This window comes from Rhinopithecus roxellana, chromosome 12 (genome assembly GCF_007565055.1).
Source record: "Rhinopithecus roxellana isolate Shanxi Qingling chromosome 12, ASM756505v1, whole genome shotgun sequence".
In the NCBI taxonomy this organism is placed as follows: domain Eukaryota; kingdom Metazoa; phylum Chordata; class Mammalia; order Primates; family Cercopithecidae; genus Rhinopithecus; species Rhinopithecus roxellana.
This window is the reverse complement of record NC_044560.1, coordinates 130,493,292-130,506,422: the sequence shown is the minus strand read 5'-3', so window position 1 is coordinate 130,506,422 and position 13,131 is coordinate 130,493,292. Positions and strand designations below refer to the sequence as shown.

General features: G+C 55.0%; 1 protein-coding gene across 2 annotated transcripts; it reads left to right on the top strand.

Moving 5' to 3' along the window:
• Positions 1-6,504: 6,504 nt before the first annotated feature.
• Positions 6,505-11,369, top strand: CD79A (CD79a molecule). Of its 2 annotated transcripts, none has more exons than XM_030913124.1 (5): positions 6,505-6,805; positions 8,801-8,983; positions 9,342-9,460; positions 10,647-10,715; positions 10,843-11,369. In XM_030913124.1, exons 1-5 carry the CDS (start codon positions 6,727-6,729, stop codon positions 10,954-10,956), a joined length of 564 nt encoding a protein of 187 aa, XP_030768984.1. In that variant the 5' UTR covers positions 6,505-6,726; the 3' UTR covers positions 10,957-11,369. The 2 variants fall into 2 exon arrangements, with proteins under 2 accessions (XP_030768984.1, XP_010379064.1); XM_010380762.2 differs by having other exon boundaries at positions 8,801-9,097.
• Positions 11,370-13,131: the final 1,762 nt, after the last annotated feature.

The window sequence follows — 13,131 nt, the reverse complement described above, 5'->3', positions numbered from 1 at the left end:
TCCTGGTCTGGGTCTCTTTTTTGAGTCTCTTGCTCTATTGCCCAGGCTGGAATGCAGTGACACCATCTCAGCTCACTGCAATCTCAGCTTTCTGGGTCCAAGTGATTCTCCTGCCTCAGCCTCCCAAAGTGCTGGGATTACAGGTGTAAGCCACTGCGCCTGGTCTGGTTTGGGTCTTTTGATTGTTCTTCAGGGGCATGAGGAAGAGGCGCCTCCTTCCTTCCCTTGGGTGAGAGGGTGCAGGGTGATTGGGTGGCTGTGTACCTGGCAGCCAGTAGGGCCTTCCCAGGTCACACAGTTCCCATCTGGGTTTGGAGGAAGGGCCCAGGGGCCCTTGTGGCTCACTCCCCCACATCCTGTCTTTGCAGTTCTCAGAAAGTGAGAAACGAAAGGATGGCTGTGTAAGCTGTGACCTCAGCTGGGCCAGGGCTGCAGAGGTGGCTTCCGCTGGAGTAAAAGCAAGAGGGCCCAGGGTTCATTTTCTTCCCTGGAAGGTGGAAAAGGACAGACCACCAGGCAGCCTCCACTGCAAACTGACCTGCGCTGTCTGCACACTTAAGTTTCCTGGGCCTGCACTGGCTGGATGTTCCTTGAGCCTTCACTCTGCATCTGAGCAGTCTTCCGGCTCGCTGAGAGTGGCAGTGGTAGGAAGCTGGTGGAAGCGGATCCCTGTGCATCAGTTGAGTTCCTAGGGCGGCCACACGGGGCTGCGCAACCTTGGCAGTCCTGCACGCAAGTGGGATGTGGCCTCCGCCTGTGATTGGGCACCTGGTCAGGCTGGCAGATCCAAATGGTGCCCAGTGGGCAGCTGTCCAACCCCTGGGGGGGCAAGCCAGGAAAGAACCTCTTAGGGCCTGCTGTGACCAGATGTCCCTCCCAGCTGGGAAGACTAAACTGGTTTGGCCAATATCTCCCAGGATTCCTCTGTCCAAATTATTCCTGGGATCTGACCCATTTCCTGAAAAGGGCTGAGCCTGGGTTTTAAAGTTCAAACTACTTGAGTTTAAATCACAACTCTGCTCCTAATCACATGTAAACCTGTGCACCTTACTCCCCCCTAAGCCTTCCTCTGGTGTGTAACCCTGCTAACTGCTGAAAGACTGGACAAGATGCCATGGAGAGCCTTGGCTCTGAGTAGCTCTGCTGCTGGACAGTCAGTTGGCAGTCCCCAAATGTAAGGCATAAGAGTTTTAGAAGTATCGGCCAGGCAGTGGCTCACACTTGTAATCCCAGCACTTTGGGATGCTGAGACGGGCCGATCACCTGAGGCTGGGAGCTTGAGAACAGCCTGAACAGCATGGAGAAACCCCGTCTCTACTAAAAATACAAAATTAGTTGGGCATGGTGGCGCGTGCCTGTAATCCCAGTTAGGAGGCTGAGGCAGGAGAATTGCTTGAACCCGGGAGGCGGAGGTTGCGTTGAGCTGAGATTGTGCAGTTGCACCCCAGCCTGGGCAACAAGAGTGAAACTTGTCTCAAAATTTAAAAAAAATATACAAAAAATAGCTGGGTATGGTGGTGCACGCCTGTAGTCCCGGCTACTCAAGAGGCTGAGGGCAGGAGAATCAATTGAATCTGGGAGTGGAAGTTGCAGTGAGCAGAGATCAGGCCACTGCACTCCAGCCTGGGCAACAGAGTGAAACTCCATTTCAAAAAAAGAAACACGTTAAAAGCATCGTTGTTTACACTCAGCAACTCTGTGAAGTAAGTGCCTAAAAGTGCTTTGGAAGTAGGTAAAGTAAGCCATAGGCTGGGTAGCTTGCCAGATGTCCCACAGCTACAGCCATCATTTGAACCCAAGCAACACAGCTGCAGCCTGGACCTAGCCACTCCAGGGCTCTGTGCCTCAGAAAAGAGGCTCAAAGGGTTGCACTGTAGCTGCGGGCCAGTCACTCCCCTTTCTGGGCTCTAGTTTCCTCTTTTGACCATTAAGGATGAAAACATTTCTCAGAATTGACATGAGAACTCAATGCCAAGCGTCCGATTTGCGCAGCAGCGGCCACTGCGCATCCCAGGTAGGTAGCAGGGTGAAAGTGTCCGGAGCAGGCCTGCAATCCCGCAGCCGCACCGCTCCAGCCACTGGGGGGCAGTCGAGGGCCTAGAAAGAGGCTCAGCCACCTAAGGCTCTTGAAGGTGAATTCCTAGGGCTTCCAGGTCTGGAGCCAGGCTTATTCCTGCGAGGGGATGGTAACGGGGAATTGAAGTGTAGAGGGTCTAGTGACCCCAGGAGAACACCTGGGGTCCTGGTCCCCAGGGCTACAGAACTGTCCTAGATACTGTGCCAAATGCACTGCAGAGTATTCTTACAGTCTTACCAAGTAGGGGGTTTGTACCCACGTTACAGGAGAAGAAACTGAGTTTCAGATGATCAGTCAGTTGGCAGACTTGAGATGTAAAAGAATCCTGGAATCTTGAGGCCCAGGCTCTTCTGCGTGGGTGGCAATTGCACTTTTTTAAAATTCTGCACTCTAGGAGGCCGAGGTGGGCAGATCATTTGAGGTCAAGAGTTCGAGACCTTGGCCTGGAGCGGTGGCTCACACCTGCAATCCCAACACTTGGAGAGGCCGAGGCAGGTGGATCACCTGAGGTCAGAAGTTCAAGACCAGCCTGGCCAATATGGTGAAACCCCGTCTCTACTAAAAAATACAAAAATTAGCCGGGTGTAGCGGCAGGTGCCTGTAATCCCAGCTACTTCGGAGGGTGAGGCAGGAGAATCACTTGAATGCAGGAGGCGGAGATCACAGAGAGATTGCACCATCACACTCCAGTCTGGACGACAAGAGTGAAACACCATCTCTAAAAAAAGAGTTCGAGACCAGCCTGGCCAACATGGTGAAACCCTGTGTCTATTAAAAATACAAAAAAAAGGCCGGGCACGGTGGCTCAAGCCTGTAATCCCAGCACTTTGGGAGGCCGAGATGGGCGGATCACGAGGTCAGGAGATCGAGACCATCCTGGCAAACACGGTGAAACCTCGTCTCTACTAAAAATACAAAAACCTAGCCGGGCGAGGTGGCGGACGCCTGTAGTCCCAGCTACTCCGGAGGCTGAGGCAGGAGAATGGCATAAACCCGGGAGGCGGAGCTTGCAGTGAGCTGAGATCCGGCCACTGCACTCCAGCACGGGCGACAGAGCAAGACTCCGTCTCAAAAAAAAAAAAAAAAAAAAAAATACAAAAAAAAAAAAAATAGGCTGGGCATGGTGGTGCACACCTGTAATCCCAGCTACTTGGGAGGCTGAGACAGGAGAACAGCTTGAACCCAGGAGGCGGAAGTTGCAGTGAGCCAAGATTGCGCCGCCACTGTACTTCAGCCTGGGCAACAGAGCAAGACTCCATCTCAAAAAAAAAAAAACTGAAATACCTCAGGCATGCAAGTATTCAGCATTCAGTATTCATAATGTAACAAAAACCTATGAAGCACCACCCAGTTTAAGTAACACGGGCAGGGCAGGGTACAGTGCCTATAATCTCAGCACTTTGGGAGGCCAAGCCAGGAGAATCACTTGAGGTTAGGAGTTCCAGGCTAACCTGGGCAACACAGACCCCATCTTTACAAAAAATTTAAAAAATAGTCCGGGCGCAGTGGATCATGCCTGTAATCCCAGCACTTTGGGAGGCCGAGGTGAGCGGATCATGAGATCAGGAGATCGAGACCATCCTGGCTAACACAGTGAAACCCCATCTCTACTAAAAATACAAAAATCAGCTGAGCGTGATGGCATGTGCCTGTAGTCCCAGCTACTCAGGAGGCTGAGGCAGGAGAACCGCTTGAACCCGGGAGGCGGAGGCTGCAGTGAGCCAAGATCGTGCCATCGCACTCCAGCCTGGGCTACACAGTGAGACTCTGTCTCAAAAGAAAAAAAAATCAAAAAAATAGCTGGGCATGGTGGTTGATGTGCACCTGTAATCCCAGCTACTTGGGAAGCTGAGGCAAGAGAATCACTTGAGCCCAGGAGTTTAAGGTTATGATTGTGCCACTGCACACCAGCCTTGGCGACAGAGAGAGGCCCTATCTCTAAAAAAAAAAAAAAAAAAAAAAAAAAAAGACCAGGTGCGGTGGCTCACGCCTGTAATCCCAGCACTTTGGGAGGCCGAGGCGGGTGGATCGCGAGGTCAGGAGATAGAGACCATCCTGGCTAACACGGTGAAACGCTGTCTCTATTAAAAATACAAAAAGTTAGCCGGGCGTGGTGGCAGGCACCTGTAGTCCTAGCTACTCGAGAGGCTGAGGCAGGAGAATGGCGTGAACCCGGGAGGCAGAGCTTGCAGTGAGCCAAGATTGTGCCACTGCACTCCAGACTGGGCAACAGAGCGAGACTGTGTCTCAAAAAAAAAAAAAAAAAAAAAAAGTGGCCAGCCACGGTGTCTCCCGCCTGTAATCCCAGCACTTTGGGAGGCTGAGGTGGATGGATTACCTGAGGTCAGGAATTCGAGACCAGCCTGCCCAACATGGTGAAACCCGGTCTCTACAAAATTTAGCCAGGCGTGGTAGTGGCCGCCTGTAATCCCAGCTACTCAGGCTGAGGCAGGAGAATCGCTTGAACCCAGGAGGTGGAGGTTGCGGTGAACCAAGATCACACCACTGCACTTTACCCTGGGTGACAGAGTGAGACTCCATCTCAAAAAAAAAAAAAAAAAAAAAAAAAAAAAGTAACACAGGAAATAAAACCAAGACAAGATGAGCTCTCTGTGTGTCCCTCCCCAGACTCAACCCTGTCGTCCCCCAGAGGTAACCCCTCCCAGGAACTGGGCGTTTGCCACTCCCCTGCACGGGTCTACAACTCTACTACAAACGTGTGTCCCTAAGCAGCGCATGCCTTTTGAAAACAAGTCAACTGTATCATGCTACAATATTTTTTCTGATGTTTGTGCTGTTTCTGAGACAGCCTTATGATACCTTCCCCTATTCTGTAGCATTCTGTTGGCTCACTTTGCCACAGTGTATGCACCCATTTTCCCATGAATGGACTTTTCATTTGCTTCTCAACGTTTGCTACCAAAAATCTCCCTGCAACGAATTTATTTTATATATTCCTCGTATGTGTGTGTGAGGGTCTCACAAATATTTGGGGTAGGGATCTGGTACCCCGGGACTGCTGCAACTCAAAACTGCTCACAAATATCTCAGCAACTCCGCCCTCCCCACTCAGACCTCATTTCCCTCCTACTAGACATGCTCAAAGGAAACTGGGAGCAACACAAAGACGACTTTGAATCTCTGTTCACCACCCCTAGACTGTATGACACCAGCAAGTGACAACCTCCCCTCTCTGGCCTCAGCTTCCCTCTCTGTAAAATGGGGGATGGCCTACCTTGCCCAGTCATGGCAGGTCAATATAAAACAACTTCTGGCTGTGTGCAGTAGCATGCCTGTAATCCCAGCACTTTGGGAAGCCGAGGCAGGAGGATTGCTTGAGGCCAGGAGTTTAAGACCAGCCTGGGCAATATAGCAAGATCCCAGCTCTCTAAAAAAAAAAGAAGAAAAATATATGTTATTATTATTATTTGAGATGGAGTTTCACTCTTGTCACCCAGGCTGGAGTGCAATAGTGTGATCTCAGCTCACTGCAACCTCCACCTCCTGGGTTCAACTGATTCTCCTGCCTCAGCCTCCTGAGTAGCTAGGATAACAGGCATGTGCCACTACATCCAGCTAATTTTTGTATTTTTAATAGAGATAGGATTTCACCATGTTGGCCAGGCTGGTCTCAAACTCTTGACTTCAGGTGATTCTCCCACCTCAGCCTCCCAAAGTGACTCTTGCTCCTGCCTGCCTCCGTGAGGCTGTGGATGCCCCTTCTCCTTCGCTGGGCTCCCTACAGCCCCACATTGGCCCAGCTTGGCACAGATACGATTTACATAGGCATCTTCCCTGGCTCCCCTACCCTCTGCCTCCTCTTCCCTTTCCCTGAGCCCCCTTCCCTCTGCCTGTGCCCTCTCTGCAGCCTCCACATCTCTCCCCACCTCCTGCCACCATACCTGGCCTGAGCATGAGCCACCATACCTGGCCTGTTTTTTTAACAAAGAATTCCAATAAAGAGCTGATCGTGGCTCTAACTCCTTGAATACCAGAAACACCATCTCATATCACATAATGAGACAGGGAGACATTCTGGTCCTCATCTCACAGATGAAAAATGTCAAGGTTTGAAGGATGAAAGTGCCCACCTAGTCACACGGGTACTTAGCCACAGGTCAGCCTGCCTTTCTTCGTGAGCATTTATAGTGACTAACATTTACTGAGCACCTACTATGGGCCATTTCTGTGCATGCAACAACCCCTTTTAGTCCTTGTTTCTAATCAAGAAGCAAGGAAATGGGGTCAGGGAAGGGACAAGGTTTCCCCAAGTCCAGGCAGGGGCAGAGGTCAAGCTCAGAACCATCACTTGCCCACGGCACATGCCCAGGACTCAGGTTCCCTAGGCTTCCTTCCAAAGGCTCAGCAGTGACGAGCCAGCCCTTGAACCAGCCTCTTCCCCCACCCAAGCAGCCACCTCTCAGGGGAATTGTGGCCACCACAGGTGCAGGGAGCAGTTCCTCTCCACTCAGAGCCTGAAGCATACCCGGCAGGGGCTGTCCCCAGGCCCAACAAGCAAAGGGCCCAGCAGCGAGGGCCACTGGAGCCCATCTCCGGGGGGCTGGGCAGGAAGTAGGGTGGGGTTTGGGGTAGGGATCTGGTACCCCGGGACTGCTGCAACTCAAAACTAACCAACCCACTGGAAGAAGATGCCTGGGGGTCCAGGAGTCCTCCAAGCTCTGCCTGCCACCATCTTCCTCTTCTTCCTGCTGTCTGCTGCCTACCTGGGTATGTGGCCAAAGGGCAGGAACTGGTGGGAGGTGGGGGGAGATGTGGAGGCTGCAGAGAGGGCACAGGCAGAGGGAAGGGGGCTCAGGGAAGGGGAAGAGGAGGCAGAGGGTAGGGGAGCCAGGGAAGATGCCTATATAAATCGTATCTGTGCCAAGCTGGACCAATGTGGGGCTGGAGGGAGCCCAGTGAAGAAGAAGGGGCGTCCACAGCCTCACGGAGGCAGGCAGGAGCAAGAGTCACCTCCCCCACCTCCTGCTCCCCACAGGCCAAAATAAGGAACTAAAGTTGCTCTTGACTGAGCACCAGGGCTGGGGGCAGGAAGGGCACTTGAGGGTAGCAGCATTCAGCGTCTGTCAAGGGGAGAAAAAGCTTTATCTGCCTTAAACCTCAGGTGCCTCTCTGTGTTGGGAGTCCCTTCTGAGCACTGGGGGAACAGGTGTCTCATGGACTCCCCCTCACCCGCTCAAGGACAGCTGGCAGGGGCTGTGGCCACACTAACCCAGGAGTTCAGAGAAAAAGGTTCCCCACCCAAGGGGACACTGGGAGCAAGGATTGGAGTTCACGTCTGAGTCTTGTTTTTTTTTTTTTTTTTTTTTTTTTTGAGACGGAGTCTGGCTCTGTCATCCAGGCTGGAGTGCAGTGGCCGGATCTCAGCTCACTGCAAGCTCCGCCTCCCGGGTTCACGCCATTCTCCTGCCTCAGCCTCCTGAGTAGCTGGGACTACAGGCGCCCGCCACCGCGCCCGGCTAATTTTTTGTATTTTTCAGTAGAGACAGGGTTTCACCGTGTTAGCCAGGATGGTCTCGATCTCCTGACCTCGTGATCCGCCCGTCTCGGCCTCCCAGAGTGCTGGGATTACAGGCTTGAGCCACCATGCCTGGCCCACGTCTGAGTCTTAAGCCCATGATGATGAGGGTGCTCGGCCCCTCTCCCCACCTCTTCCTCCTTCTCTCTTCCTCACTTCCCTCCTCCACCTACCTCCAGAAGAGGGGGCCGGCCATGTGGGAGGCCTGGCTGAGAGCTGGGACTTCCCAGAGGAGCCCAGATTGGACACTGCAGCCAGCCTGAGCAGTCCGGTCTCACTCAGAGACACCCCCAGTCTCCACCCGGCTCTGAACCCTTTCACTCACCAGCAATCCAGCCCAAGGACTGAACTCACCCCTGACCCCTAGGTTGACACATACAACTTACAGAGAATGAGGGCCGGGCACAGGGTCACAGGCCAGGGCAGGCCACAGACTGGTTCCTCAGCCCAGGCAGGGAGAGGCCAGGGAGCCATGAGTTTGAACCCAGTGCCACTCCTGACTGCCTGGTGATGCTGGCAAACCGCCAGCCCTCCCAGGGCCTCAGCCATCCCTCCTGTAAAATGAGGCTAAGGAGATAACCTACTTCTAGGGTTCTGTGAATGATTACACAAGAAAAAGCGCTAGGTGCAGGGCCTGGCTGAGGCTGGGGTGCAAAAATGGACCGGGAAGGCTGCAGGAGGAGGGGACGCCTGCACTGCTTCTGGAAGGAGCTGTCTGGACAGCGGTCCTCCAGTGCCTCAAACAAACATCCAAAATCCAGAGAGTTCACAGGGCCCAGGGCACAAAGTGGGTATGCGGGAAGGGGGCAAGAGATGGCGCTGCAGAGGCGAGAAGGGCTTCCCAGGGGTCTCACCATCCCAGGGAGTCTCATTCTCCTCCCCGAGGATGTCCTCACCCACCCCAACCAGTTCTGTCCTCTCTCCTTCCCCAGGGGCTTCTTCACTTTCCTGCATCTCCCTCTCCCCAGGATGTACCAGCCCCTGTCAGGGGCTGTCCCTCTCCCTCCCCACCCAGGAGAGTTCTCACCCTCCTCCCCTCCCCACCCAGAATAGTCCTCACCCTCCTCCCCTCCCCACCCAGGAGAGTCCTCACCCTCTTCCCAGGAGTGCTGGAGCTGCAGGGACCAGGGCTGCGGGCGTGTGTCGCCATCCCTAGTCCCTGACCCACCCACCCTGCCTCTCCACAGGCCCTGGGTGCCAGGCCCTGTGGGTGGATGGGGGCCCAACATCATTGATGGTGAGCCTGGGGGAAGAGGCCCACTTCCAATGCCTGCACAATGGCAGCAACGCCAACATCACCTGGTGGCGCGTCCTCCACGGCAACCACACGTGGCCCCCTCAGTTCGTGGGCGTGGGCCAGGGCTACAATGGTACGCTGACCATCCAGAACGTGAACAAGAGCCACGGGGGCATATACCTGTGCCGGGTCCAGGAGGGCAATGAGCCATACCAGCAGTCCTGCGGCACCTACCTCCGTGTGCGCAGTGAGTGGCCCAGCCCTGGCCCCTACTCCCACTTTCCCGCTGGGGACACTCGGTTTCTCTTTGAAGTGGGGATAGAGCCAGTACCTTCATTGTGGGTTTCAAACCGGCTTGGACAGAGGGACTGACGTTCTCCTCTGCAGAGTCGGGGCTCTGAGGGGTCTGGGGCCTTGCAGGGGGTGGCGGGTCCGGGAGGCTAGGGAGAACAGGAGGTGCCAGGGCTCTGAGCCACACCACATCCTTGCAGATCCGCCCCCCAGGCCCTTCCTGGACATGGGGGAGGGCACCAAGAACCGAATCATCACAGCCGAGGGGATCATCCTCCTGTTCTGCGCGGTGGTGCCTGGGACGCTGCTGCTGTTCAGGGTGAGCCTCCTCGGACCCCCGAGTCAACCAGGCGAGGGCCTGGACTGAGGGACCCCCCGATGCCCAGGTAGCCCTCTAGAGCCTGAGGTTCCCATCCAAAACTTGGGAGAATGAAAGCACCCACCACATAGGGGCTGTGGAAGTTAAATGAATGAATATAAAGAAGGGACCTGAACTGGCGCTGGGCCCAGGGGGTGTCTTCAATTTGGTTTCCCCTTCTGGGCTGTCCTCACTTCCACCTCCCCGCAAAAAGAGTCTCATTCTTCCCCCTAAGAGTGTCCTCACTCTCCTCCTGCCCTCACCCAGGAGTGTGGTTACCCTCCAGGTATAGCCAAGACCAGGGAAAGTGGGGCCTGGGGGTCCTCCCAGAATCTGTGATCTATACCGGCCTCTCCTTAGGCCCCACAGAAAGTGTGACTGTTATTGTTATTATTCATGGAGAAGAGTAAGGGAGTGGAGAGTCAAGAAGACGCTAACTTGGGAGGCTGAGGCAAGAGGATCACTTGAGGCCACAAGTTTGAGACCAGTCTGGGCAACACAGCAAGACCCTATCTCTACCAAAAAAAAAAAAAAAGTCTTAAAAAAAAATTAGCCAGGCATGGCTAACCTCTAGTCCCAGTTACTCAGGAGGCTGAGGTGGGAGGATCACTTGAACCTAGGAGTTCAAGGCTGCAGTGAAATATGATGTTGCCACAGCACTCCAGCCTGGGCAACTGAGGGAGAAGAAAGAAAGACAGAAAGAGAGAGGGAGGAAGGGAAGGAAGGAAGGAAGGAAGGAAGGAAGGAAGGAAGGAAGGAAGGAAGGAAGGGAGGGAGGGAGGGAGGGATGAGTGAGGGGGGAGGGAGGGTGAGGGAGTGCTTTTATGACTTTCTTTCCTTCCTTGTCCTTCCTTGCCTCCCTCTGTCCTTCCATTCCGCCCGTTCCTTCCCTCCCCCGACTGCCCTCCCTCCTCCCCCTCTTCCTTCTTCCTTCCTTCCTTCCGTCCTTCAGGCCTTCCTTCCTTCCAGGACGTAAGATGACCTTCGGACGGACGGACTGGTTAGACTCAGAGAGAACTGCTACCAGTATGTGGCTTTGGGAACATCTCTTACCCTTTCTGGAAAAGCACTTCCTGGCATCCAGGAGGGTCTGAAAGATACTCACCTCCCCCACTCACGGAGGCACCCGCCCCACACCCCCCCACAGAAACGATGGCAGAATGAGAAGCTCGGGTTGGATGCCGGGGATGAATATGAAGATGAAAACCTTTATGAAGTGAGTGAAGGGTGGCAACGGGCTGGGGCAGTTGTGTTAGGGGTGGAGGCATTCCCTCTGGGGGTGGCTGGGGACAGGGACTCCAGGTGTCAGGGTGCTGATGTTCACTGCCTTGTTTCCACCCCAGGGCCTGAACCTGGACGACTGCTCCATGTATGAGGACATCTCCCGGGGCCTCCAGGGCACCTACCAGGATGTGGGCAGCCTCAACATAGGAGATGTCCAGCTGGAGAAGCCATGACACCCCTACTCCTGCCAGGCTGCCCCCGCCTGCTGTGGACCCAGCTCCAGTGTCTCAGTTCACTTCCCTGGGACATTCTCCCTTCAGCCCTTCTGGGGGCTTCCTTAGTCATCTTCCCTCGGTGGGGAGTGGGGGGTAATCTCACTCTTCTCCAGGCCAGGCCTCCTTGGACTCCCCCGGGGGTGTCCCACTCTTCTTCCCTCTAAACTGCCCCATCTCCTAACCTAATCCCCCCCTGCTGCCTTTCCCAGGCTCCCCTCACCCAAGCAGGTAATGAGCCCTTAATCACTGCCTCCAGGTGAGCTGATTGTAGCAGCTCCCCGGTCACCCCCCCCTCCATGATCTGTCAGTGTCACCCCCTCCTCCATGATCTGTCAGGACCACTTAGTAATAATAAATTCTTCCCAACTGCAGACCTTCACAGGAGTCGTGGATCTTATGGGACCTGCCTCTCCCACCTGCCCCTCAGACCCAGGAGTCCCAGCCCAAACCACCCCCTACCCACTCCCCACACCTGAAACCAGGTAGCCAGTCTGGGCTGCCCTCCTGGGAGAACAGGATGTCTCTTGGGAAGGTCCCCAGCCCAGCTGAAGGACTGGTTTGGCCCTCTTTACAGGGCCTCACCCTAGGGTCATGTCCTTAAGCAAGAAGGGGACAAGATCAAGATAGGTGTGACTACCAAATTATTTATGCTTTTTTTTGAGACAGAGTCTCACTCTGTCACCCAGGTTGATGTGCTCACTGCAACCTCCACCTCCTGGGTTCAAGCGATTCTCCTGCCTCAGCCTCCCAAGTAGCTGGGATTATAGGCACCTGCCACCATGCCCAGCTAATTTTTGTATTTTCAGTAGAGGTGGGGTTTCACCATGTTGGCCAGGCAGGTCTTGAACTCCTGACCTCAGGTTATCTGCCCGCCTTGGCCTCCCAAAATGCTGGGATTACAGGCGTGAGCCACTGCGCCTGGCCGCTTTTTTTTTTTTTTTTTTTTGAGACAGAGTCTGACTCTGTCGCCCAGGCTGGATGCAGTGGCGCCATCTCAGCCCACTTCAACCTCCACCTCTCAAGCTCAAGCGATTCTTGTACCTCAGGCTCCTGAGTAGCTGGGATGACAGGCATGTGCCACCACGCCCAGCTAATTTTTGTTTTAGTAGTGACAGGGTTTCACCATGTTGACCAGGCTGGTCTCGAACTCCTGACCTCAAGTGATCCACCATGCTTCGGTCTCCCAAAGTGCTGGGATTACAGGCGTGAGGCACTTTATGCGTATTTAAGCCTTGGAAACACAGGGACTATCTTGTGGGGCTAGTACAGAATTCAGACCGCAGCCTTTTCCCGATGGGTTGACTTACAGAAGGGGCATTTTGGAGGGTGTGTAGTCCTAACCTGGGGATCGCAGGGAGATACAGGGGCAATGACAGAGAGGCACAGAGACACGGATTTCCTGAGAAAGGGAGAGGAGAGAGGTTGAGACCCAGGGATCGTGAAGGGGACGAGCAAGTGAAGGAAGAGAGGATGAGACCTTGGGAATCCGGCAGAGAGACAGGGACGTGGAGAGAAAGAGGGACAGAGACAGAGCGAGAAGGAAAGGAAGAAACACAAGGGAGGAGGGGCAACCGAAAATGGGCACGAAGAGGCCCAGGCACAGCAACAGCTGGGGAAATGCCAGAGACTGAGACGGAGATGCGGAAAGATACAGAGAGACCCGGAGAGGGTAGAGAAGAGCTCTCGGGGAGAAAGTGATGGAGGGACAGAGAGGAGAGGTGGAGGCCAAGGAGGGAAAGATCCCAATAGAGAAAGATAGAGGGACAGAGAAGGGGACGCAGACGCAGGCGAGAGCATACCCACAGAAGTGAAGGAAGGGCGCAAGACCAAGAGAACCACAGACGCGGAAAGCCGGGGAGGTCGTGGCTCGGTGTGGGGCGCACGGGGAGCAGGGCTTGCCCCCCAACACCTCCGGGGAGGTGACCCCAGCCAGGAGCTGCGAGCCCCGCGGAGCCCGCGCCCGGCGGACGGACCGATGGACAAAGCCGGGGAGAGCCCGGGCGCGGCCGGGGCGGGGCCGGTGCCCGCGGGGACCCGGGCGCAGCGGGGAAAGGAGGGGCGGGCAAGCGGCGAGAAGGGGAAGGAAGCGGAGGTGCCGGGCGGGCGCGGGGCGCGGGCAGGAAGCGGGGAGGG